The sequence below is a fragment of the Nematostella vectensis genome, chromosome 6, assembly GCF_932526225.1.
Source record: "Nematostella vectensis chromosome 6, jaNemVect1.1, whole genome shotgun sequence".
Lineage (NCBI taxonomy): Eukaryota > Metazoa > Cnidaria > Anthozoa > Actiniaria > Edwardsiidae > Nematostella > Nematostella vectensis.
The window spans coordinates 8,122,211-8,148,687 of record NC_064039.1 but is presented as its reverse complement, the minus strand read 5'-3'; the positions used below and the strand labels follow the sequence as shown (position 1 = coordinate 8,148,687).

The 26,477-nt window shown below is 41.3% G+C and overlaps 4 protein-coding genes across 8 annotated transcripts; 2 read left to right on the top strand and 2 right to left on the bottom strand.

The window, feature by feature from the left end:
* Positions 1-69: 69 nt before the first annotated feature.
* On the top strand, positions 70-6,312 carry LOC116615491 (BMP-binding endothelial regulator protein). Of its 2 annotated transcripts, XM_048729441.1 has the most exons (9): positions 70-347; positions 2,091-2,441; positions 2,644-2,856; positions 3,483-3,552; positions 3,853-3,917; positions 4,229-4,432; positions 5,140-5,209; positions 5,663-5,727; positions 5,951-6,312. In XM_048729441.1, the coding sequence occupies exons 2-6, from the start codon at positions 2,093-2,095 to the stop codon at positions 4,255-4,257; spliced, it is 726 nt and encodes a 241-aa protein (XP_048585398.1). In that variant the 5' UTR covers positions 70-347; positions 2,091-2,092; the 3' UTR covers positions 4,258-4,432; positions 5,140-5,209; positions 5,663-5,727; positions 5,951-6,312. The 2 variants fall into 2 exon arrangements, with proteins under 2 accessions (XP_048585398.1, XP_048585399.1); XM_048729442.1 differs by lacking the exon at positions 70-347 and having other exon boundaries at positions 2,026-2,441.
* LOC5508348 (E3 ubiquitin-protein ligase TRIM71) lies at positions 5,112-10,263 on the bottom strand. The gene is made up of 4 exons (XM_001628870.3): positions 8,801-10,263; positions 8,132-8,412; positions 7,675-7,815; positions 5,112-6,859 (listed from the first exon to the last, which is right to left on the bottom strand). Exons 1-4 carry the CDS (start codon positions 10,050-10,052, stop codon positions 6,299-6,301), a joined length of 2,235 nt encoding a protein of 744 aa, XP_001628920.2. The 5' UTR covers positions 10,053-10,263; the 3' UTR covers positions 5,112-6,298.
* A 2,067-nt stretch (positions 10,264-12,330) lies between these two features.
* LOC5508336 (cleavage and polyadenylation specificity factor subunit 6) lies at positions 12,331-23,271 on the bottom strand. Of its 2 annotated transcripts, none has more exons than XM_001628868.3 (15): positions 23,037-23,271; positions 22,356-22,445; positions 22,141-22,183; positions 21,795-21,922; positions 21,482-21,585; positions 19,437-19,502; positions 18,946-19,028; positions 18,533-18,721; positions 18,093-18,244; positions 17,941-17,971; positions 17,394-17,467; positions 16,994-17,016; positions 15,410-15,468; positions 13,864-14,095; positions 12,331-12,975 (listed from the first exon to the last, which is right to left on the bottom strand). In XM_001628868.3, the coding sequence occupies exons 1-15, from the start codon at positions 23,106-23,108 to the stop codon at positions 12,813-12,815; spliced, it is 1,509 nt and encodes a 502-aa protein (XP_001628918.1). In that variant the 5' UTR covers positions 23,109-23,271; the 3' UTR covers positions 12,331-12,812. The 2 variants fall into 2 exon arrangements, with proteins under 2 accessions (XP_001628918.1, XP_032233037.1); XM_032377146.2 differs by having other exon boundaries at positions 15,428-15,468; positions 23,037-23,269.
* LOC5508330 (solute carrier family 49 member 4 homolog) lies at positions 23,240-26,430 on the top strand. Of its 3 annotated transcripts, XM_048729438.1 has the most exons (4): positions 23,240-23,369; positions 23,487-23,895; positions 24,503-25,205; positions 25,681-26,430. In XM_048729438.1, the coding sequence occupies exons 2-4, from the start codon at positions 23,568-23,570 to the stop codon at positions 26,129-26,131; spliced, it is 1,482 nt and encodes a 493-aa protein (XP_048585395.1). In that variant the 5' UTR covers positions 23,240-23,369; positions 23,487-23,567; the 3' UTR covers positions 26,132-26,430. The 3 variants fall into 3 exon arrangements, with proteins under 3 accessions (XP_048585395.1, XP_048585396.1, XP_048585394.1); XM_048729439.1 differs by lacking the exon at positions 23,240-23,369 and having other exon boundaries at positions 23,432-23,715; XM_048729437.1 differs by lacking the exon at positions 23,240-23,369 and having other exon boundaries at positions 23,432-23,895.
* The last annotated feature ends 47 nt before the right edge of the window (positions 26,431-26,477 follow it).

The window sequence follows — 26,477 nt, the reverse complement described above, 5'->3', positions numbered from 1 at the left end:
CCCACCCTTAATTCATTTCCCGCACGTAATTCATTTCCCATCCAATTCATCTCACATCGATTACACATTGATTCCCTAACATACTCGTTGCTTTGATCTCCCCACTGGTATCAACGTCATGTAAAGGTCTGAGAGGTGACTATCGCTGAAGTCTGTGAGCTATCATCTATTCTGACAGCACTCAAGGGTCTAGCGCTGAGGGCCAAAGAGAATCTCGGTTGCATTCCTTCCAGCGAGTGTCTCGATTTGTCTGTTCGCCTTGTGTTAGATTTGAAGAGAGCTTTGTGCCAAAAATTTAGAAGACAAGAAGATTGTAATACTGGTAGTGTGTCAGTGATATTCTAGAGGTGAGTCGTGCCACCACCCTGAAGCAGTATTATTGTAAGCGTGTATATCATCGATTATAGTGGTTGTTAGCGTAACTAAGACATAAACACCACTTAGCCACAAAAATAGCACAATTAAGCACTTGGGGGTAACTGAGTTTGTACCATTATAGAAAGACATTGTTCTTTAATTACTTTGCAACATAAAATCGTAAACCGCAGGTTTCACTATGAAGAAAAATCCCATGTGCGCTAAAGGCGTAAATCGCTGGCTGAAAGCCGAGGTATAATAACTCAGAAGCTGTCTTACGTCTGTTCTCTTTAAAAAAGTTGCACTTCATTTAAGAGGGTCTTTTAATGGTCTCAAGTTTGTTGTTTTTTTTCTAGTGTCTTTAAGAATTGAACTCTAAAGGCAAGTATGTCGTTTATTATAAAACAGAACATAACTAAGCTTTTAACAGTTATGAACAATCCGGTTTTGCGATAATCCATTTATCAGGACTAATGTTCGTGGTGGAGGGGGGCTTTCTACCAGAAGTTAAGGAGTAGTTTTATGTTATGGGTTATGGGGTTTTAAGGGAAGCAATTTTTGGCGTGCAGGTATTTTCAGGGGTATTTTTCGAATTTCCCGACGAGCATCCCTATCACTTTTACCGCGGCTTTGCTTCGATCATTGCCTTAGAACGCTAGTACATTCATTCAAAGGATTGTGCGCAATAAACGGCTGGTTTCTATTTTCTGTCACTTTCTCTTTTCGAACTATCCAGTGTTTAAGGAGTTTGACCCTTACTCCGAATGTATTGATTGCACCCTCTGGGAGATAGCCACGTTGACACAACAGTCGAACATTATGCTCTATAATTAGGTCTATTACAATTACAGTAGGACATCGATTCAGCGATATGCAACGATGCCGGTTCCAGTAAAGATATTCTCGGTACGATGAAACAAAATCGTGCACCAAGTGTAAAATCTGTCTGGCTGTCTCGATACTTAAGCGACGCGAACATGTATTACAGTTTGACCCATTGTTATTTTACATCTCTCAATGGTGTAAATTGCTCTTACATAATTACTTTCACACCTTACAAAACAGCGCTCCTTGTCTCCCTTGTCTCTAGGATAAGTTTCTTTATTTTCTATTTTTGGTGATATAATAAATATCTTGCAGTTGCAGCGAAAGAGGATGCTTATTAAACTGTTAAAATCGTAATGAGTGTAAAGGGGGAGGGTGGAATAGGTTTTCGGGTCCGGCCTAAAATGGCACGCGGATTGCGTATTTAAAAAATAGAGCAGATTCGCACCGGATCACGGATTTTGGATTCCTATAATCGTGACTGCGTTTTTTGCCGATTCCTGACATAGTAAAACATGATGACGTATATGATTTTTTTATTATCGAATATTTTCTCCATCATGCGTCGCGGATTCGGATTGAAGCTAAACACTTTGTGCGGATCGGCGGATTTTTGAGAGAAAAAAAGAGGATCGGCGGATTCGGGGTCCCCTATTCAGTTCTGGTTAACGGGCACCTTATCCTTACATACTGATTGCCCGTAGCCAAGAGTTTTGAGCGTGGGGGGGGGGGGGGGGGGGGGGTTCGTTTACTCATTTAGCGGAACATTTTCTTGGTAGTTCCTCCTAGCTCGCAATAGTTCTTTAATTTACCTTAAATCCATTCGTGTGGGGGACAGGATTTCTGACCCCCCCTCCCCCCCCCCACCTCTCCCTGGCTACTGGCTTGAATCTCACTTATTTTTTCAGGGATGAGATATCACATTCTTGTCACCGGGCTTATACTGCTCACCTGTGTCACATCCGCACATGCTCGAAATCAGTGCAAACCTTGTAATGAATTGCGGTGTAAAGACGGAAAAGACTGCGAGATAGTCCCCCTCGTGGCATGCCCTCCCGTCAGGGTGTGTGTCGGGACGGTTGTCAAAGATGAGTGTGGGTGTTGTGATGAGTGTATGAGCACGATTGGTCAGAAGTGTGATAATGTCGGCAATGATAGTGAGGTCAAAAGATGTGCTCCTGGTCTGAAGTGCGTGCCGGGCGAGTCGGGCCCTTACCAAGTGGGAATAGGAGCCATGCCAATTAGAAGGTGTGAAAAAGGTAAGTGAGCCGCCTGATTAATTTTGGCCACATGTCTCTCGAGGATAATGCGGTTATTGTTATTGTCGCTGATTTTATATCAACTCCTTTTGCCTTTTTTGTCGTTCTGTGTGGCCGTTGTAAGGTTTTGTTAAGTTATGATATATATATATGAAGAGCTTAGCGACTATGTAATAGACAAAAGCCTTATGATTTGACATAGATGCTGATCTATGCAGTGATCCAGTGAAAAAGAAGAGCTATCGGAGAGGGGAGATCTGGGTACAGGATGTTTTCGCGTGTAATGTATGCACCTGTGGCGCAGGCGGTCGTATGAAATGTTCCAGCATGCAGTGCAATAACATGACATGCGCTGACAGTAAACACGTAGAGGACAGGTGCTGTTCGTTCTGTAAGCAGGAGGATTGGGAAAAGGGTATGTTATACACACTGGACATGCAGGATGACTGGGAAAAGGGTATGTTATACACACTGGACATCTAGGTTGACTGGGAAAAGGGTATGTTATACACACTGGACATGCAGGATGACTGGGAAAAGGGTATGTTATACACACTGGATATGCAGGATGACTGGGAAAAGGGTATGTTATACACACTGGACATGCAGGATGATTGGGAAAGGGGTATGTTATACATACTGGACATGCAGGATGACTGGGAAAAGGGTATGTTATACACACTGGACATCTAGGTTGACTGGGAAAAGGGAATGTTATACACACTGGACATGCAGGATGACTGGGAAAAGGGTATGTTATACACACTGGACATGCAGGATGACTGGGAAAAGGGTATGTTATACACACTGGACATGCAGGATGACTGGGAAAAGGGAATGTTAAACACACTGGACATGCAGGATGACTGGGAAAAGGGTATGTTATACACACTGGACACGCAGGATGACAGGGGAAGAGGTATGTTATACATACTGGACGAGTATGTTATCAACACTGGACATGCAGCATGACAGGGGAAAGCGAATGTCAACTCTGATTATAATGTGCTATATCTTAAGAAACTCCATGTGATTTTCTAGGGTGTGAATTCAACAAAGCGACATATTTCGATGGCGAAATGATAGTGTTACAAGATCACCGTTCGATATGGTAAGTTTTTCAGCTATTTAAGGTCAACTTCTCAACTTGCAACAAAAAATGCTTATTACACGCCGATAAGTAGTTAAGTTTTATGTTATGGGTTATGCCTGACTTGGCTTCCCCGCCGTTGGGCTGTACCGCGTGGTTTACCTAGCTGAAATCCAATTGCACATGATTCGTGATCAATTCAGGCAGTATTCCTTATAGTATTCATCTATCACACTGGATTATATCCTTCTGTGAGGTTGACGTTTCTTCAGAGTTTAATATTCTGTGTTGTCACGTGATCTATTCCGTCTTATGTTTTAGCACCTGCCACAATAGACGCTGGTCATGCACAGTAGACCCCACCCATGGCTTCAGACAACTTTCAGGTACCTCAACAGATGACAAGTTTCAATTAGCCTGATTTATAAAAAAGGACCCAGTTTATGAGATTGAATTCATCAGCGCTGCAGCGAGCTAGAGCCATTGCGTCCGTAATTTTAATTACAACACCATTCAGTAAAAAATCTAGTGGCATTTTATGCAGGACTCGCAAATGCCGAATTGTGAAAACTCCAGATTTAAATGTTAAAATTATCCTGTATCTCAATTCTATTTATACAAGAAAAGGTTGATAAGTTTGTGATTCTCTATGTTACGACTCGCCACTACTACTAACTACTAACACATCTTGTTCTAGAAAAACCCGCATGTTATGATGATGCTTAAGATGCACCTGGGAAGTTATGGTCAGTGTGGCAACTCAGCGATTGTGCGCATTGTGAATGCCATAAAGGGGGCCACGGAAACTGCTCAGCGGTTACTTGTGAGAGCAGGCGCTGTCAGAATCCGTTCAGAATCAAAGGTCACTGCTGTCCTGTCTGTCCCGAAGACTATTCGTCAGGTATGTCCGTTCGCCCCGGCCCGTGGGAGGAATGTGTTACTTTGTGTATGTCCCCTCGCCCCGGCGCGTGTGAGGAATGCGTTACGTCAGGTATGTCCCCTCGCCCTGGAGCGTATAAGGAATGTGTTACTTTGTGTATGTCCACTAGCCCCGGCGCGTGTGAAGAATGTGTCACGTCAGGTAAGTTCGCTTGCCCCGGCGCGTGTGAAGAATGTGTCACGTCAGGTAAGTTCGCTTGCCCCGGCGCGTGTGAAGAATGTGTCACGTCAGGTAAGTTCGCTTGCCCCGGCGCGTGTGAAGAATGTGTCACGTCAGGTAAGTTCGCTCGCCCCGGCGCGTGTGAAGAATGTGTCACGTCAGGTATGTCCACTAGCCCCGGCGCGTATGAGAAACGTGTTACTTCGAATATGACAACTTGCACCTTGAGTGTGTGATGAATAGGTTTGTCGTTGGGTGGGGTTCGTCAGATATGTCCGCTTGCCACGGCATGTGTGAGGAATGTGTTATTTTAAATATGAAATTACTTTAAATATGCCCCACGCGTGTGTGATAGATGGGTTTCGTCAGGTATGTCTACTTGCCCCTACGTGTTTCAGTTTATTTCGTTAGGTATTTACACCTGGTCCGATGTACAGGGAGGTTGGTTGAATAATGTTCTCATTTTCCACTGGAAGTGCGCTAACTTTGAAATGCTTTTATTTATTCAGCGTGTCATTATAATGGTGACAAGCTCTTGAGCGGAGAAAGAATTGTCCTCCCTGATCGTTGCACGATGTGGTAAGGCGTGGAGCTTGTCCAGGCCCGTATTTAAGGGGGTACAGGGGATGCGAACGCACCCCCCCACACACACACAACGGCCGAAAGTCCATTTTCGGTTCTCAATAGACGTGCTATTTTTGTGGACAAAACTATAAAGCATAAGCTTTAAGACTTTTTGTAGTCAAATCCGACAATAAACGTTCCTTGGAAATACTGCAAAAGTAATTAAAAAAAACCCTTTCCGTTCTTTCGGGGGTGGGCAGATTTTCCATCTGCATGGGAAACTCCCTCACCCTCCCCTCACCCATGAAAAATTAGGTCCATTTTCTTTCGGATTTCGCACCCCCCCCCCCCCCCCTTCCCCCAAGAAAAATCCCGGTACGGGCCTGTTGTCTATTACTTCTAAGTTTTTCAAGCTGGCCCTATATATCTGGCTCTGGGATATGATCTAACATGCATTTACTCTTGCAGCACTTGTCAAAACGCGCAGTGGAGCTGTGAAACTAAGCGATGCAGCAACTCTAAGTTCGTCAAAGGTAAATCTTACGTGCAGGTTATTACGATGAACATCTGCATCTACTTTCGACGGTTTTAATAAATGTGGAGTTATGCGTTCTTCTGCTGCATTTCTAGCCTGTGAGTGAATGTCTTTCTAAAACAATTATTATAGTTGTTAAATTAAATTAAAGCTTATTCATAGTCATAAATTTCGTCGATGTGACCATTGCAACAAACCCATTTCTGATGTCTGTTTTCAAGGGCCGTATAGCGTTTCTCCCGATTAGACCCCGACACAAGAGAGTTTGGGACCCAAGACGGTTCTAGTAGATGGTGCTGCTAAGGCTTCGGCATTAGCACTTGCTCCTAACATAATATTTGATGAGAGAGACAAGACTTCTGTAGCAGAGAAAGTATGATATTCAGTAGTATTCAAGAGGATATCAGGAGCCCCACTATTTATAGTTGATGTAAAGTGATCATTTAGAACAGAAAACACAAAGCAAACACTTTTAGTGAGTAGGTTTAAGATCAGCGTTGCCACACTACACATCTTCGGGAAACATGTTTCTTGACACTTAGATGTTGTTTTTAGAGATAAATAAACGTCTAGAACACTTGTATCCTATCGTTCCCCCAATCGGCAACGACTATACTCCCCTGGTGAGCGACAGCCACGCCCTCGGGCCTCTTAAACTCCCCCTCCCTACTCCCCTCGCTACCAAACTGACTCAGGTAGCTTCCATCCGCGCGGAAGATTTGGATCCTGTGATTGAACGAGTCACTTACAATCACCTCGTCCCGGCTATTCACGCCCACTCCAGTCGGCCAGTTAAACTCCCCATCCCCTCTGCCGCTCCGCCCAAATCTGAACATGTAGCTTCCAGTGGAACTGAACACTTGAATCCTGTCATTACCAAAGTCAGACACGATGATGTGACCTTTACTATTGATAGCCACATGCGATGGGCAGTTAAACTGGCCGCGACCGTTGCCAAGGCTACCGAAACTGGTGACATGGTTTCCCTTGCTATCGTAGATAACAATACGTGCGTTGCCACGATCGACTACAATGACGCGACCGTCTGTATCCACGGCAACCCCGCTGGGATGATGCAAGCTCTCGTCCTCGGGAAAAGCTCTTTGAAACTCCCCCTTTATGCTAAACACCTGCAACAAAAAAGGAAAAGCTCTTAGAAACTCCCCCTTTATGCTAAACACCTGCAACAAGAAGGAAAAGCTCTTAGAAACTCCCCCTTTATGCTAAACACCTGCAACAAGAAGGAAAAGCTCTTAGAAACTCCCCCTTTATGAAAAACAACTGCAACAAGAAGGAAAAGCTCTTAGAAACTTCCCCTTTATGCAAAGCACCTTCAACAAGAAGGGAAAGCTCTTAGAAACTCCCCCTTTATGCAAAACAACTGCAACAAGAAGGAAAAGCTCTTAGAAACTCCCACTTTATGCTAAACACCTGCAACAAGAAGTGCATGTTTTAAATGAGTAAAATGAAATATAAATGTATGCATGTCTGAGCACGAAACCGATGGGGACGTTTGCCCGTGATGCCATATTCAGTAAAAAGCGCTTACACACTGACTCACGGTGAAGCGTTAAGATCAGAGACTTTGTTCCGCTATCTCTTGCTTGCCTTCGAGGGGCTCTGGGAACGAGAATGGTTCTAAGCACTATAGTAAAAAAAGGGCAACGCTAAAAGAACTTCTCGCAGTTCTGGTCTGATTTCTTACCGCTCATTAGTGACACGTGTAAGAAAAAAACGTGTAAGAAAAAAACTCTACCGGGAAAAACCGTCCGCTTATTGGGGTACCTTTGCTCTTGGTTTCTATATGATGTCACTTGTTTCCGGTCGTGTGAGGTCACGCACCTGCATTGTGACACTAGTCATATGTCACGCACCTTATTGTTATACTTGTCATGTGATGTCACACATCCACATATCGTGTCACGGGTCATGTGATGTTACGTACCTGCATTCTATTGTTTATCATGTCTGACACCACGATGTTCCCGTCGGGCGTGACGGCTACGCCGCTAGGAGACTGGAGCTGACCCTCCCCTCGCCCCAGGGAACCGAACCGGAACAGGAACTTGCTGTTCATATCAAAGACCTGTGGCCAATATACATCACATATGGTAGGCGGGTTCATGGTAAATAATAATACAAAAAAGTATATTCTCTCCGAAATAGAGGGTCACGAAGTGTGTAGAGTGTTAAAACAGCATGCGCACTGCTCGTGTTTGTGCAGATCATCCTCAAGCCTGTTTGATTTTGATATTGTGTAGTTGATTAGAATAGTAATGTTCATAAAGGTGATAAGGTTAAGGATAATGATGTGGTTTTATGGTCAAAATAGTGATAATGATAATGATAATGGTGATGGTGATTATAATGACGATGAGGTGATGGAAGCATTAGCAACTCACCTGAATCCTATGGTTCTTGGAATCGCAGACGATCACGTGACCATTCTTATCGACAGCGACATCCTGCGGGTCCGAAAGTCGACCAAACCTGCTACCGCTGCCCACAAATGCTTGCTTTGCATTACGACCACGTGGGACTGGGTCGCTTAGGCTGACTGCTCGGCCACGTACATAGGTGATCTCGATTGGGAACCCGCTGAGTAACTCACCGCGGGAGAATACGTTCAAATCGAGAATCCCTTCAGATGTCGGGGTGTAGCGTACGCAGGCTTGCCTCTCGTCTGAGAATTAACATAGAACATACCATTATCACGAGCCCTACTTCTTTTTACTCTTTACCCTCTTCTTCTTTGTAACCCGTAAGTAGAACTAAGAACAGTGTAAGTCGAAAATATCCACGTAAACTTGCAGGAGCTCTTGTTTACTAAGATTTTTCTGACCGCCATCTTGAAAAACCGGCCCAGACCCTATCAGCAGGAGTTGTTTCAAATTACCAGGCCCGATAAGAATATTTTAGAAAAAAGCAGTGTAAAAAAAGACCGATAAAAGAAAGAGCCAGGCTTTGGCCTTTACTGTGTTTGTGAATGTGTGTAACGAAAGGAAAAAAAAAAAAGAATATAACATAAAGCAAAATAGGACATAACGAGTATCTTATGACTGGTTGCTTACCGAGATGTACAATTTCGGGGTAAACAAGCGTCCCACGCACGTCTTTTATCTCCACACTGATAACATCTCCTAGAGTTCCTGCAGGATTACTTTTGTCGACTTTATTTCCATTCGTTATATCATGATTGTTGGCTGGCACACCGCTTGACTGTGGAACATAGGTTTTCACTTTGCCTAGAGCGCGCGCTACGGTCGTTTCCGAATCAATCAGATCGACATCGTACTTCAAAATCTCATTTTCTCTGGGTCTCGTTACTGGATGGGACTCACATAATGTATTCAGTCTCTCTATTATGGGCTCTTTAAGAGATAGAAACTCCACTTCATTTGCAAATTTCATAACTTGTTGGGAAAACTCGGATGCTGTTTTGAGTCTCATTAACTGTAACTCTAAGTTTTCGCGCTGTTTTTCTAAAACAGTCGACTTACTTTCATATATCTCATCGGCTTCCGCAAGAAGCGTTTGCTCTCTATCTTTAATCACTTTTATGAGACGAAGAGAAGTTTCACGAATTTCGGACTTGACGGTGGCTAGTTTGCCGTGTAGCATATCGTGCATATGACGAATATCTGCGGCAGCCTTTTCCACGAGCGGTATCTGGACTACTGTTCCCTCTAATAGATTTTCCAAGGTAGCTTTCTGCTTTTTTACCTTTTTAGCGTCCTTGATATAGTTGTACTTATGTTCTCTGTGCTCAATAATCAGACAATCACGACATGCCGCTAAATTACACGACTCGCAGTAATATTTTAGTGGCTCTGTTGTGTGGGTATTACAGTAAGCTACTCGACTTAATATTTCCTCTGTATTACTTGCCAACAATTCGGAAATAGTCATTATTCTGTGCTCCTTTGTCTGGCGGATTCTCTTATGAACGTTATAGCAATCAACGCACAGGAATTCTCCACAGTCCAAGCACCTGGAATTTGCAGTCGCATTCAAATCGCAGTTAGTACAAGGAACAGGTTTGGAGTCACTCGAGTTCATAAGAGCAATATCAAGCATGTTATCCAGGAAAAAGTTTGTAGGAAGTCCGCGCAGCGCCGCTTTGGATACTTTCGCCTCCGTGTGGCACTGGGGGCAGTTAAAACCAACGTCGTTTTCAGTTACTAAGTCCTCAAGGCAAGCCAAACAGAATGAATGAAGGCACGGTAAAAGCTTTGGACCTCGGATTAGTCGATGACAGAGAGAGCAATTTAGATGCTTTGAGAGTTCGTACACTTGGCCGCCATTCACCACAGAAGAAGTCATGTCGCCGTGCAGGAAGTTGTCAGTTCGGTTTCGCTTCACGAAATTCAACTAGCTTGGTGCTGCAATGGTTGTTATTGGAGTATCGTGTCTCTAAGTAACCGAACATAAAGTGCTGATAATGTATTCAGGCAGTATTCAATGGAAACCTAGTATGTGTCACATCCGAGATATTGAATAGGCATAAATTTGTTTATAAAATCATCGAAGACCACACTCATTCACCCGCGCATCATACAATATAAAAAGCAATTTCAATCAACTAAGTGGTCACAATTTTATTTCGTATACACAATGAACGCATATATGCCGCGAAAAAAATGAATGCGATGGCGAGTTCATTTTCGTCGCAAACTATTATAAGCGGAAATTGCTTTCAGTCAATATGATAGATGGCTGTATGGACTTGCACTGAAAAGCCGCTTATTTATACAGCTTAAAAGAAGTAGGATCAATGTGCGATTATGTCAAATAGAGTAAATATTCCGCAAACAACAAGTGAGACAAGAACGGCAGGTGGATTTGCTATTTACATACGAGTCATAGCTACTGCTTTACCTGTCACCGCTGGTCAAGTAAACCGACGGAACAGGCTGTCACGTCCATCATTTCTTTATTCTTCTGAATAATCAGTTGGGGTACATGAAAACTACAGAATACATAATTGCATAAGCCCGCAGGGCACTCGCTTTTTTTACCCGATATTTGCATTATACAGTATCTATAGTGTAAGAATATAACAGTTTTCGTGGATTTTGACTTCGTATATAATTGCACTGGTATTACATGAAAATTGCACTGCTCTCGGCCAATCAGAACCGAGAAATCGTTGCATGTATATTATTATCTCTGTAACAGAAAGCAACTAGCATATTTGGAGTTCGCGCGCAAGCAACGACGACGACAACTTGGGAGACGACAGCAGAAAATAATGATTCATAAAAGGGGACTTGCGCTAAGAAATCACGTGATCTCCCTGGGTAGCAATTTAAAAAAACAAAATAGTCAAACAAACAAAATCAGAAATGACTGCGCCCGTCACACCAAAGAACGACGAAATTATTTTTTTCTTGTAAATGAGACTAAACCCTTTCTGAAAAAAAGACTATGGCTTTTATTGTAAGCGCTAAATAAGTTGCTTTTTGTTGCTGTTCAGGGGCGGCTCCAGGATTTGCAAATGGGGGGTAAATAATGGCCGGATAGACGACTTATAACTGATACAGTGGTTTTTGGTACGTCACTACATAGATCTTACAATACTACACGCTGAATTGGATTTGTCGCGTCTGCAAAGTCAAGCAGGCGAAGGAAAATTGACGGTACCTCCCGTCCCATAGACATTAATTCTCTTCAAAAAATAAATTTTTCAATTCTTTTTGCTCAAAAAGGGAGGTGGAAATCCACCCCTGCTATTTTGTCGCTAAAACCCTGATGAGCACGCGCTAGTTTGCCACGTGATCTCTTAGCGCAAGTCTCCTATTCAATAGATCCATTCGGTCTGATACATTTCAGCCGGTTTGCCCCAAGCCACGACGGTCAATTGAGGACGCGGAAGTTTGCTCTCGCTACCTAGTATATCGGTTATTCCATTGCAACTCGCGGACACATTTCTTCTTATATCGTCGTCCTTGTATGCGCGTGTAAAGCTTAGTGTACCACCCCATACAAAGATAGCAAATAAGAGTGCAAGTTGGAGAAATAAGATTGTCGAAATGACTTTTTTCTATGGCAGCTAATTTGACCGTACGATCACGTTTTCATGTGGTCGCAAGGTGAGCCTATACACCTTTTTCAAAAAACGTCAGTGCAAATGGCAGTTCTCCGACCGTAAGGACCCATGGATCCCAAAATATTTGTTCCAAATTCAGAAAAATATAAATAAAACATACGACTATCCATTTAATGTAATTAATACATGTTTATGGCATCGCTGGAGTTTATTTATGACCTTTATTTTTACCTTTCGGTCGTAGAACTGCCATTTGGCAATTGCCATTCGCGCTGACAGCGTTTATTGAAATAGGTGGATACTGTGTTTTTTTACGTTTCGGGAATCTTTTACTTCGCGTCCCATCATGCCCCTTCCCTCCCCCCGCGGCAATGAAGGCCAAATGTTCGCGGCCGCTTACCGCTTCTCCCATAACTTAATCATGGTCCTGAGACATTTTTGACGGGTACCATCAGGGGAATATCACTAATATCGCAAACCAACAAACCTGGAAATGTTATTTCTTTGACCCAGTCACATAGTAACATGAACGTTGAGTCAACCAACATAACGCTTCTTAAAAAAAGGTTTATTTTACACTTTTGAGACTATTAGATAAGTTACGTACACAACGCTAAAATGACGAGGTCTCAATTAACTAAACCTTAATTTACACGTCGAGGAGAATGAAAAAACAACAAAGAAGCGAAAGAAAGTTAAGGAAAGAAACAGAAAAATGAAAAAATGTTATTTACACGTCGCTTTTACGGCCTTTTACCACAATAGGTGTTTAAAACGACAGAAAGTAGACTCGGGAATCGGATGATCCATTTTGAATGCTTGCTAAGGTTCGGAATACTCTCTGTCAAAAAATATTTCCATCATATTAAGTTAAGTTATGCATTGACTTTCCAAATAGACTTAACCACTTCTACGATCAAACCGCGAACACTCCGATCTCTGTATAATACCCGAATGCGCTCCGATCTCTTAGCCTACTCCCGGCTTACTTCCTATCCCGCAACCTGCTTGCAAATGCACTCCGATCTCTAACTCTATTCCCGACTGCGCTCCGACCTCTCGCGTCTACTGCGGTGGCGTTCACGTGATCTGGACCGCCGTTCACGTGATCTCGAGCGGCGGTCACGTGATCGCGACCTGGATCGGCGTCGCCGGTGTCTTCTCTCTCTGTCGTCGTCGTCGCGATCTTTGCGATGACTAAAAAAACATCACACGTGTGGTTAAATTTATTTGGATCAAATTAGTCTGAGTATAAAACTCTACCTGTCTCAATGACACGAAAAATAAATTTCTGAGTTGTTACCCAATGGATTTCCAACAGAGTATTGAGCACTTTTCAACACTGGCGTCTAAAGTTGTCAAACATAAAAGTTTTTAGTGTGCAGCAACGTGTATTTTTCCCTCAAGTGTGGTGCGAAAGCATCTGTTAAGAGGTCACGTATCTTTTCTTTGGCTGCTGGGGCTCTAGGCCCTGCAGGCAGCTTTGTAGGCATTTCTTACCTTCTCCCAAGCAGCTGGGACTCCAGGCCCTGCAGCAGGCAGCTTTGTAGGCATTTCTTACCTTCTCCCAAGCAGCTGGGACTCTAGGCCCTGCAGGCAGCTTTGCAGCATTTCTTACCTTCTCCCAAGCGGCTGGGACTCTAGGCCCTGCAGCAGGCAGCTTTGTAGGCATTTCTTACCTTCTCCCAAGCAGCTGGGACTCATGGCCCTGCAGGCAGCTTTGCAGCATTTCTTACCTTCTCCCAAGCAGCTGGGACTCTAGGCCCTGCAGGCAGCTTTGCAGCATTTCTTACCTTCTCCCAAGCAGCTGGGACTCTAGGCCCTGCAGCAGGCAGCTTTGTATGCATTTCTTACCTTCTCCCAAGCAGCTGGGACTCTAGGCCCTGCAGGCAGCTTTGCAGCATTTCTTACCTTCTCCCAAGCAGCTGGGACTCATGGCCCTGCAGCAGGCAGCTTTGTAGGCATTTCTTACCTTCTCCCAAGCATCTGGGACTCTAGGCCCTGCAGTCATCTTTGTAGGCATTTCTTACCTTCTGAGCAGCTGGGACTATAGAACCTGAAAGCAGCTATGTGGGCGTTTCTTACCTTCTCTCAAGCAGCTGAGACTCCAGGCCCTGCAGGCAGCTCTGCAGGCTTTGAACAAGCACAAGGCAGCTCTCTTCATTTGCGGAGACGGACTGCTTGATGAGCGACACTGCCGTCACCAGGGTCTCTATGCCGCTCTCGTAGTCACCTGCATTCGCGTCTGACATGGCCCTCTTGATGGCAGTGCTGGCAAGTGCTTGGTTGCGCTTCATTGATTCTGCATAGTCATCACCTGCAAGAAATTGAGCCATAAGGGCAGAAAAAATCGTTGGGGAATGATGATAATTAATTGGATCTATTAATTGGTTATAATTCTCGTAGGAAGTAGCAAAATCTAGAAAGCAAGAAAATTAGTAATAACTGCTAACGAAGGGTCATCAAATGATATTAGAAATGGACCGAGTCCATGACCAAGTGGTAAGACCATATAAAGGTGCTGCAAGCTTGATCAGTTATAAAACCCTTAAAGTATTGATAGAGTGTAAATAGAAATATTATTTAGAGAAAGAGGGATGTCAACAAAGCACAATAATAAGCACAGTTATCCTTGCAAACTATCCTATTGCAACATCCAACATGGCGGATCATCAACATCTCCTTGGAACCATTTGTAATGATGAGGTGAAGCAACACCTAACACCCATTTGTGATGATGAGGTGAAGCATCAACATTTCCTTACACCCATTTGTGATGAGGTGAATCATCAACACCTCTTTAACCCATTTGCAATGATTAGGTGAATCATCAACATCTCCTTACACCCATTTGTGATGAGGTGAATCATCAACATCTCTTTAACCCATTTGCAATGATGAGGTGAATCATCAACATCTCTTTAACCCATTTGCGATGATGAGGTGAATCATCAACATCTCTTTAACCCATTTGCGATGATGAGGTGAATCATCAACATCTCTTTAACCCATTTGCGATGATGAGGTGAATCATCAACATCTCCTTAACCCATTTGCGATGATGAGGTGAATCATCAACATCTCTTTAACCCATTTGCGATGATGAGGTGAATCATCAACATCTCTTTAACCCATTTGCGATGATGAGGTGAATCATCAACATCTCCTTACACCCATTAGCTATGATAAGGTGAATCATCAATACCTCCCCCATTTTCGATGATGAGGTCAATCACTGACACTTCCTTACATCTACACCTGTATCTTACAGTACACCCATTCGTGATGATCAGACAAATCACTGACACCTCTCTACACCCATTTGTGATGACAAAGGTGTGTTACCAATATCTTCCAGTACACCCATTTGTGATGACAAGGTGTTACCAATATCTTCCAGTACACCCATTTGTGATGACAAGGTGTGTTACCAATATCTTACAGTACACCCATTTGTGATGACAAGGTGTGTTACCAATATCTTCCAGTACACCCATTTGTGATGACAAGGTGTGTTACCAATATCTTCCAGTACACCCATTTGTGATGATTAGACAAATCACTGACACCTCCAAAACCCATTCGTGATGATAAGAATTCACCAATTGCAGTCAACAGTAAACATGTTTACCTTGCATGTAGTTCATACCTGGCCTTGCTTGGTACTGGGCCAACAGCGCATGGTCCATTCTAATGGAAAAAGACAGTACATTATCAAGATATTGGACAGAAAATCGGAAAACCTGGCAGTAAAGAATCAGTGATTGTACCTCCTCACTCAACTCTTTATCGAGCAAAACTGAATTTATATAGCCTGCTTGCAGGTGGTGCTCTGTGTTATTTTTGTTTAAAACCCTTGCCAGTGATGGGGCTCCATCTTGAATTTTAAGCAGTGTGGTTCCTGGGGGCGAGTGCAAAAACGAGCGCAGGGCAGGGGGGAAAGGAGAAAGAAGAGTGAAAAAACCACCTGCACTAAAACCTGTCATTCTCAAGACAAACTTTGAATCCCATCCACCAGCGGATTGGGGGTTTGTGATTGGTCAAGAAACAATGGGATGCTACGATGAGAAGCAGTAGCTCCTGAAAGGTCGCACATTACCCAAACAAACTTCGAATTAGAAAATGCCCTACGTGGAGCGCTGGAGATTTTGAGAGCAGAATCTCCAAAAACTCTCTAAGTTCTGCTTAGAGAGCTTAGAGAACTTTTTTTGCTAAGAGATAAACAGTTCTGGTCGCAGATTCTTGTTTCTGCCATTCGATAAGATCCTTGATATTTAGATGCTTGATGGCTGTTTCGCCTCCAAAACCCAAAGACATTATCACCCCTGTGGATTTCTTAGCATTAGAGGTAGGACACCTCTCCAGAGAAGTTGTAGTAAGCAATTGTTTCTTGAATCTTGCAGGGGGAGAATTGAATCCGATGTATGCTTCCAATCGATTTTGAGGATTGGGCTTGAGGAGCTTCTATATTCTTTCGCTGAAGTTGGTTCCACCTTATAAAGCTTTTAAATGTCTCCGTAAACTGCGGGTGCAAAGCTTACAAATTCTGTCTGACAGCCTGGGAGACTAAAGCACAGAACTTTCAAACCAATCTCACAGCTGACTTGCAGGTTTTCATTCGGATTCTGATTGTTTATAATTTGCAGCTTAGAGATTTGAAATAAATTATCGGTAGAGAGAGATGATTCATTTTTAGTTGCTGTAGTAGAGATAATTTTGTTTTGCAGAATCTACACTCTTGGTTCGATTTGTTCGCTTTTATGTGGCAATAATTCTCTGTGTCCGCGCAAAACTCCCCTGTGAACCTTGTTTTGGTTTTGATTGAACATTTAACAGATTAAAGCAAAGGAAAACAATTCTCGGTTATAATTAGCTCAAGGAAAATACGTGACAAGACCACCGGAAGTCATTATTAGTTGGGAGCAGATATGTGAATCACAGGTATAAGTGCAGGGATTTTTTCTCTCTTCTCTCCCCCTGCCCTGCGTCCGTTTTTCACTCGCCCCTGGGAACCACACAGCTTAAAATACATGATGGCGCCCAACCACCGAAAGGAGAGGGTTTTCAGTGACGATAACACAGAGTACCACCTGCAAGCAGGCTCATATGTATTCTTTTCATAAATTCACACCCTCCAACAAAGACTTTTAGTTATGAGCCTGCTTTGGTACATAACACAGTTTTGAATGAATCAGCAAGGGAATTATTATCTTACCTTGCTGCACCAGCAAAATCAGGCTAAAGAGATACAAAATATAAACAATTAACACAAAAAATACACAGAACAAATAAGGAGCTATAACATTTGATGTTGGAATAGTATAAAGTAGCTCTTAAACTAAACTCAGGAGAAAGTGCAAACAATCATAAAGTTATAAAAGCATGTGAATAAACAATATTTCTGTCTGACTCTGCCAAACCCGCAGTTTTACTTGAGAACTCACAGTCAAACATACCTAAGGTTTTTATTTTGTCAAGAAATCTAAATTTTGCTAACAGACAAGCACTATATAAAAAGAATTCACAAATCAATTATCCTCAGAGCCTAAAATCTACAAAAAAAATATATGTTTTATTATTCTATTCAGAAGTATTGACCTGATGCTAGTACTTACAGGGGCTCCCTCAGGAAAGAAAGCAGGGTTGACATGAGGAGCAACAACAGGGTGTGGCATAGGTGGGGCTCCACCTGTCAAATAAACCATTAGAGCTATCTATAATCATTTTTTGTAAAAAATAAAAAATGGTAACACCAATTTCCAAAAAATGACAACATCAAGTTTCATAGTCTATGCCTCAGAGGCCTGCAATGTAATAATAACTATGCGTTTTGAAATAAGTTATAAGTTCACTTTCCAAGGACAAACATTGTGTTATTAGTGGCATGGAATTAAGCCCAAATGATAGAAACAGTTTATAAACTATAACATTGCTTATTCTTTTGTATAGGCTAACAAAATCAACACCACAATGGCAAGCCGATAAAGTAATGAGGTTGTTAACAAAATTAATGAAGACCCAAACATTTATCAGTGGCTTGAAATGGGTTACAGGCCTACTTTAAATTTCAGAAAGCTTCTCTACTAGTTGAATATCAGTTACATCATAGGCAGATCACTATAAATAGCAATGAACATAGAAGTATTGCATGACTGTACTCACCATATGCCATACCAGGGTGATGCATGGGGGGCTAAACACAAAGAGAAAATATCAACATCACCACCATATTAACACAACACATGAGGCTTACAATGCCACTTAAAAATAGACAAGTTAAATGGCAGAACAAGCATGCAATGTGGAAATCTCACCATGGATACAGGTGGCATGATAGCAGGTGGCTTGTCCATTTGCCCGTAGCCTGTCATGTCTGGTGCCATGCCATAACCCTGGGGAGGGTGACCCCCATAGGGAGGCATCATGCCAGGTGGTGGTTGTCTGGGACCCATTGGTCCACCAGGACCTTGAGAAAGAAAGTGCTTTGTGTCATATGCTAAAGATTCAAATGCCTAGCTTGCTGTTAGAGACTAGAGTAACGGAGTATATCCATACTTAGTACATACATAGTGTACAGTAAAACAAGCATAGCAGCAAGGAGTAAGTTTTCCTGAGAAATTTAACTCTCATCTCCCCTCCTCTGTTGCGGCATCACACTTCACATACCATGTACAGTAACGCAGTATATGCTTACCCATCTATAAATGCCACTCTACACACAAAAGTAGTGCACAGTAAGGCAGTGTATACTTACCCATCCATGGGCCACCTCTCCCCATTTCTCCATGCTCAAAGCCTCGTCCCATGCCGGGCCTTGGTGCACCACGTCCTCGGAATCCTCCACGGAAACCTCTCCCTCTGTCAAATCCAGGGGGTCCAAAGCCAGGGCCTCCAGGGACCCCCTGATAGGGATCCCCCCCACCTTGGAAGGCTGTTCCTGGTGCTATAAAATAACACAATGAAATTATACTCCTCGATCTAAGATAACAACCAGGGCCAATAGGATAACACTTTGGACTTTGCCCAAAGAGGTGTGATGGGTTCTTGTTCTTCATCAACCATAAAATTAAAATTCTAATTCCAAATTAATAGTCTAAAATTCTCATTCAGTCTTTTTCAGAACAAAACTGTTTTAGCTGGTTGAGTTTGAATATATTTTCCGCTTACCTTTTGCACGGTGTTGGGCTTCAAACTCATGCAAGTGCTGCTTTGTGGCTGGTGTAACAACAGGATTTTGTCCTTCTATATCACTGGAAATGGAAGCAAAAGATATCAAGAACATAGCCCAAGGGAAAAAGGAGAACATGCGGAATGCAAGAAGAGAATATAAGCTTGATAAATAACTCTTAGTGACAAAGTGGTAACACATAGAACCGAGAATTGTTGAATGGAATAAAACAATGGAAAGACTAAAGCCTAGTACAGGCCAAGATGCTATGCTAACTCAACTCTTACACTTCTGAGAAACTAAGCAAATTCTTCCCATTATCCCACAAATCAGTTGTGTACCCAGGATTTACAAAGGGGAATACCAAGCCATAGGTATCATATGGAAAAAGAAAAGTATTTGATGAGCCTTCAAAAGGGATTATCCACATAATCTGAAAGTGATACGACCCACAGCATTAACACTTTAGTCGGGCCAGAGAACCACTTACAATTTAGGAAGCCGCTCTGTGACCATCTCTATAGATTTGTCTGATCCAAGTTCAATCATGGCAAACCTAACAAAAATGCCCATGTGAGGATGCGGAAATATCTTTGGGAAATCATAGATTGAGAGTTAGTGATTGGATAGCCCATACCTGAGAGAAGCTGTCCAGGCTACAACAGTGCAATAATGCTATTATTGCATGTTGGCAGGGAAAGGTTGCATTTATACCTATCAACTATCTGACTGAGTTCAATTTCTCTCAATATATCATTACAAGTGACTAAGTAAGAGCTTGATTTTTACATTTTAATGAGCTTATTCAGGGTACATATTTAGAAACCAATTAGAAATCTAGAATTGGGTAAGAGGGGCGTTTTTTAAGGATTCCGATAAGTTAAGGATACCATGAGTAAATGCGATAAAAATAATAGATATTAACTGATAGTCACTGGTAGTGATATTTTGATTAGAATTTCACAAAAATTTAGACATTTGAAGCTAAAGTAACTGACATATGTATAAGGCACATAATCAACAGAAGATTTTACTGACTTATGTACAAGCATTTTTTATTTTTATGAATAGAAAAATAATCCCAAATTGACAAAGAACAGCATATACCCATAATAATGGCCCTAGATAATTCTCATTAATAGTTTGAGAATTTCTCATTAATAGTTTGAGCTTTTGTCAATGATTTCCAAGTCATGTGTTGGTAAATGAAATAAAAGGAAGGCTTTTGATGTACCCTAAGGGTAATGAAGTTTTTTGATTACAATTTCTCAAGAGTTTGCACAATACACAATAACACAGTTACCACTTATTCAGACTATTTCTATCTGTCTACAAACTACAATACTCTAATACGTAGCGTTAAGGTTATATTGTAAACGATAGGAAGCATTCTCTCCATCTCTAACCTCTCTATTCACCCAGTTATCTGGTTACAATGTGTAATAACTGACACTTGATTGACAAGTACTAGAAACTCGAAAATTACTATGTACTTCTCAGTGTGACATAACCATCTATATAGTACAGTAGGTACTTGATATAATGCAATAGTAAAACAACAACTAACAAGGGTTTATGTTAAAGGAAGATCTCTAAATTGACAGGGGATTTGGGGCATATTTAATTATCAATAGTGAAAATGAGAGTTGAAAAACAGACAATATAAGGCCAGACTACAAAACAGTTAACACACAGACCAGATAGAGAGATGGGTGAAACGTTAGACAGATAATTTTAAACAGCAATTCACTGACTGCTAACATAGTCTTGGATAGGTTGAACTGGATCTAGAACAGCAAGTTGGGTGTATGATCATAGAGGTTGTTCTCAAAAATTTATTTCATTTAGGACAAATGCTAGCTGTACAAAATAAGTATTCACAATTGTTATGTACATTTATAAAAAAAAGAAAAAAGATACAGGTGTTTAAACCAGTTTCACAATATCGCTATCACAAGTGTTTGGTTTTAGTTTCTAAATTTCTGTTTACAAAGTGGTTTATAGCTTTTTGCGTATGATTTTTTAAAATAAAAATAGAACTCTGCACACATATCTATATGCTTTAAATATTTTGACCAATTCATATTTTTTTTACATTCATTTAACTTTTTTATACAAGGATATAACTCTAGTCCATACAAAATTATGGAAAAAAAATTCTGTGCATTTACAGGATATATAAATGAATTTGGCAGAATTTCATATACAATATGGAATTTGAATTCAAAGCTATACAAAGATGAAAAAATAGAAATCTTCCTTGGTCTGTTTAATCCAGTAGTGTTAACCATAGCCACACTTTAGCAATGTTCTGTGAGTATGGTAACAAAATATCAGTAAAGACAGAACAATGAAATTTCACACTGGAAGATAGGTGCTAGACAGGATGATCTTACTGTGCTCCATCGAGCATGAAGGCACTAGCAAAACTATGGTGCAAATTGTAAAAAATACACTTGCACAGGCCATAGAGAATTGGAAATAAAAATGCACATGCATCAATTTTCCAACCCAGGAATAATGAGTACCACATACCCCTTTGACTGTCCATTGGTTCTGTTGTCAAAGAACTTGATGTTGATCAAGTCAGTGACACCACATTCCTGTAATGCTTCTGTAAGCTGCTGGTCTGTTGTCCACTAGAAAATACATGATTGAGACTGTGATCAAAACACTGGGATTGAAATAAAACTTGTTTCAGCTACAACACCAAGTGTAAACAATTAGGTAGTGGAAAATGAGTAAAAAACTGAGAAAAAGACTGATCATAACGTAACAATTATAACAAGTCAAACAAACAAACAAAAATAGCAAATCTAATCAGAATTTTTGATAAAGCTTAACTTACCCAAGTCAAATTGCCAACATACAAGGGCTTTCCTCTTGGTCTTTCATAGCTACTCTGTGCTGCCAGAGATGCTGCTGATTTAGGGTGCACAGTAGTGTACGACTTGTACTCATAATTAGAGCCTGGCCCTGTAGATGATAAGCACAGTAGATTGAATAGATTATCCTAAAATATCAAACTATTGTATGACTTCAGCCACAGATTTAATAATAAAGAAATCAAAACAAATTCAATTAAACTGTTCATTTAGAAGTGGCACAATTAATCTGGTAATTGATATTAACCAAACTGGAAAATCATTGCTGCAATAAAGTCCTACATTTATTTCTCTTCAAAAGTCACTCACCAGATGAGGCTTCTGTCGGAGGCTGCACAAGATCGCCTGAATACTACAACCAATAAAAGCACTTATATCAGTAAAATACAGACAGCAACATGCACTAACATCAGTATAATAAAAATAGTAACAAGCACCAATTAGCAAAGACTGTACAGACAGTAATAAGCAAAGTGTGTATAAGTTGCTCAAAGCATGCGGCACACTTTGAATAGGCTACATACACTAACGATGCCTTGTAACGCCTCATCCTCTGCTTGCTGTTCTGCAGATGTTGTAAGTGTATCATCATATAGATCATCACTGGGTTGTTCCTGCATAAATAGCGAAACAATATGGACAGTTTATCAACTGCACTCTTATCAACTGACGTTAATCACCAACATCGAAAACAATTTTTTGAGGAAACAGCATTGCAATGGAATATATCAGAAACGCTTGTCTTTCAAAGAAAACACCTTAACAGAGGTCTAATTTCCGAACTACAACCCAGTGAAATGCGAAGAAATAGAGGCCTGTGCTAGCAGGGAATTGTTATGCCAAATATTCAAATATATTGTTATGAACTCTAAAAGCTAAAAGTGTTCTTAATTTAAGTAGCCGATTGATTATATCGGGAAATTGTTTATCGTTTAGACGGTCAACTTGAAGTTGTCAACTTAAAGATTACAACTAAATGTATTCTAACCAGCTTTTAACACCAACTTTTAACAAGCAGCTTTCATCTCAAAGACTGTACATCTTTCGCGTCTACAAAAGAAAATTCTAGTTCTCCATGTAGACGTTATTTCAGTAGAGGTTATTTAGTCGATAAACTGTTATGACCACTACTATGTCAAAATAAATTGAAATGTTTTGAAGGATTCACTACAAATTGCTGGTGCAAGTCTGCACAAAAAGCTTACATGATGGTTCATCTCATGATCTAGCTCGTCTACCCCGGCATACAGGTCGATATCAGCGGCGTCTGTAGCCATTTTCGCCTATAAATCAAACTCCTTTTCCACGTGCAAAAGAAAAATGGCGACGGCTCGAGCGACTTCAGTTACCCAACGGCATTATGGGTAAATGGGTAAAACCGCTGTTTATCATTATTCAAAACTCTTCCCGTCACCATTATTTTTTTAGCAGTTTTATCTTAAAACATTATGCTTGGTAATACTTGCTTGCTTGTTTGTGGAATTCTTTTCTACGTCGTTCTAAAAAGTTGTGAGTGGAGAATGTAAGAGGGCACAAAGGTATGGCGCGTAATTTGATATTTGACCTTGGCTTTATTCAAATCTCCCCCCCCCCCCTCACCGGCGTTGTTTGCCATCGCCTTTCTGCTTACAATACCATGTTCTTTAACTGATTAGGGATGACGGGTACCTCTGGTAGCGGAAACCGGGGGTAAGGGGGTGTTATCGTCTTCAGAGAGACGCGACTTTACCGGCAACATGCCTCGCAAACAACGCAGACGAAGCGATAAGTCACCTCTTATCATCAATCAAAACGACACGTTATCATCAGGGAACGATGCTCCTGTCTCTATCAGCTCATCTACCGGACTTTTCAAGATCTATAAACGCCGATGGTATATTCTAGGTGTGTTTACTGCACTAGCAACAGTCAGTAACATGCAGTGGAACTCGTGGGGTCCTATATCTCAGCCATGTCAGATAGCATTCGGATGGGCGGACTGGCAAATTTTGCTTTTGTCTTCTTGGATTGCAGTGTCGATGATCGTAGGAGCACTACCTCTTACATGGCTGATGGATACGAAAGGTGCAAATACTAGTATTAAGAAAGAGCAGATTATACGACTTGAACTTTGGATCATAAAAAATACACAATAGGGAAAATATATAGATTTAGGCATTGCCTAAATGCGGAGCTCCAAACGACCAAATATTTGCTTACCTCCGCTTAATAATTTAGGAAATATTAAATATTATTAAGTATATTTCTGTTTTTGACGACGTCAACGATTTCACAGATCACGAGACCAACTTGCTATACCCCCTTCCCCCACATCTACATGACACATAACAAGTTAAGTTGTCATACGATGTTTAGTCGTCAGGGTAGTTTTGATTTAATTACATCATCGTTGACCTCAGGTGACCATCTCATTGCACTCCACTTGAAACATACATTACACCTACCGAGTTTTGTTGTCAAATGATGTTTCTTTAATGAAATATATGAAAAAAAATTATTTTGATGTCAGCATATTTTTGCTTCTAGTGACGTCATTGATGACGTCACAAATCACCTGACCATATTTTATTGGAAACATGCTTTATAATACACATACAAGCACATTAGGAGCCATGATGTAATGTGCCTTCTACATATAACACTATATGAACCTTCTATAATTTGGTTTTAGGTTTGCGCTGTGCTGTGGTGCTTTGTGCTTTCCTGATGACAATTGGTAAGGCCATGCAAGTAATTCCTGCAAGTGGCGCAACACGCTTGATTCTTATGAACACTGGCCAGTTCATTCTCATGCTAGGATCACCTGTGTCTCTTGGCGCACCTCCCTCAATCTCAGCAACATGGTTTCCTCCCAGTGAGCGCAACACAGCAACTGCTATAGCAACCCTAGCTGCCTATCTGGGTATTGCATTGTCATTTGCCATTGCCCCTGTTATGGCTCCTATGGTTGGACCATCAGGTAACTCAACTATGAGTAGAGCAAATGGTACCACTTTTATGAATGTTACCTACACTGACAATGATAAGGAAGAAATGAGATCTGGAATAAGGAACTTCATGTTGTTGGAACTTGTTGTCAGTGGTATCCTGTTTCTGATGATTTTAGTATATTTTCCAAGTAGACCACCAATCCCTCCAAGTCTACGATCTGTAAAGGAGACTCCCAAGTATAAGGATGGGCTAGGGAGACTGTTAAGAAATGGCTCCTATTGGCTGTTAGCTGTGGTGTTTGCTATAAGCTTTGGGGTCTATTTTGGTTGGCTGGCAGTGTTTGCTTTAGCTGTGAAGCCCTTTGGTATTGGTGAGACAAAAGCTGGCTGGTTGGGATGTGCAGGGACCATGGCAGGCATTACCTCTGGAATCATTCTTGCAAGGTACAGTATGTACATGGTTTTACTAGATGGGTATGGTGTAATCTAGCTCTTTATATAACATCATAACTCTTTTTGCTTGTTTAAAATTACAGTATATAATGTTCTATACTGTTATTCAGGGAAGGAAAGATTTTTATCTGCTTGGTATACAGACAACTGATTTATTATTATTGCAATATATAAAACAACTCATACAGGGGTTTAGTAATTTATAAATACTAAACATGTATACAGAGACTGACTTACTATTCATACCCCTGGGTATGTATATGCAAATAAAACCCATATACCTACCCTGGGTATTTGTAAATTGATCCCCTGGGCTCTTTACACCCCCTGTGTGTATCAGCAAATTCACTCACTACCCCACATCTCCCCTCCTTGGGTATATGCAAACTTGCCCCCCCCCCCCCCCCCCCCCGGTATTACTGTATTAAATGCATTGTGATAAATAAAACGTTGTGCTTTTTCTCAGGTGTGCCGACTATGTGCAGCATTATACCAAGAATATCCTGATGGTGCTATTCCTGGGTACATCTTTAGCTCAGCTCTTCTTCAGTATGACCTGCTCGGAACTTATCCCATACTCAGAAATAGTCCTCTTTGCATCCATTATTGTTGGGGGACTCTTCTTCAATGGAACCACACCCCTTATGTTTGAGCTAGCCATGGAGTGTGTGTATCCGGTGGCAGAGGGAATCACCGCGGTGTTGTTACTAGTGGCAGGAAATGTTATTTATTTAGCTTTTCAAGTTGCTTTCATGTTTCCTGGTGTCAGTGTCAAATGGATGAACTGGTTTACGGTCGTTGCAACTGGTATTTGTGTGCCAGCTTTGTTATTTTACAAGGGGAAGATGTCCTATTTCAAGTTAGGATTAGATGAAGATAAAAGAGAAGAAACTGCTAAGAGACTAAACACAGTTTAAAATTAAAAAAGGCAAATATTTTCAATCAATTCAATTAAATTTGACAAATTTTTAAAGTCCATATAACCTTTCAGAGTTGATAGATTTGGTCGATTCTTTATATTTTCATCTTCCAAATAGTATGTAGTTCGTATGGACCCTATAAAATGCACTAATAACTCAAATCTGTAACATTGAGGTATTTTGGTCAACCTTCAGAAAAAAGGCTGTGAACTGAAAGGCCCTGGTATAGTCATTTGTGATGTAGATCGAGATGTCAACCAAATTGCAAGAGAAAATATATGCGCGCGCTAAACCGGTTCCCGTCTTCATGTTTTCTTAGTTATTGCTGAAGATGGTTGTGCGG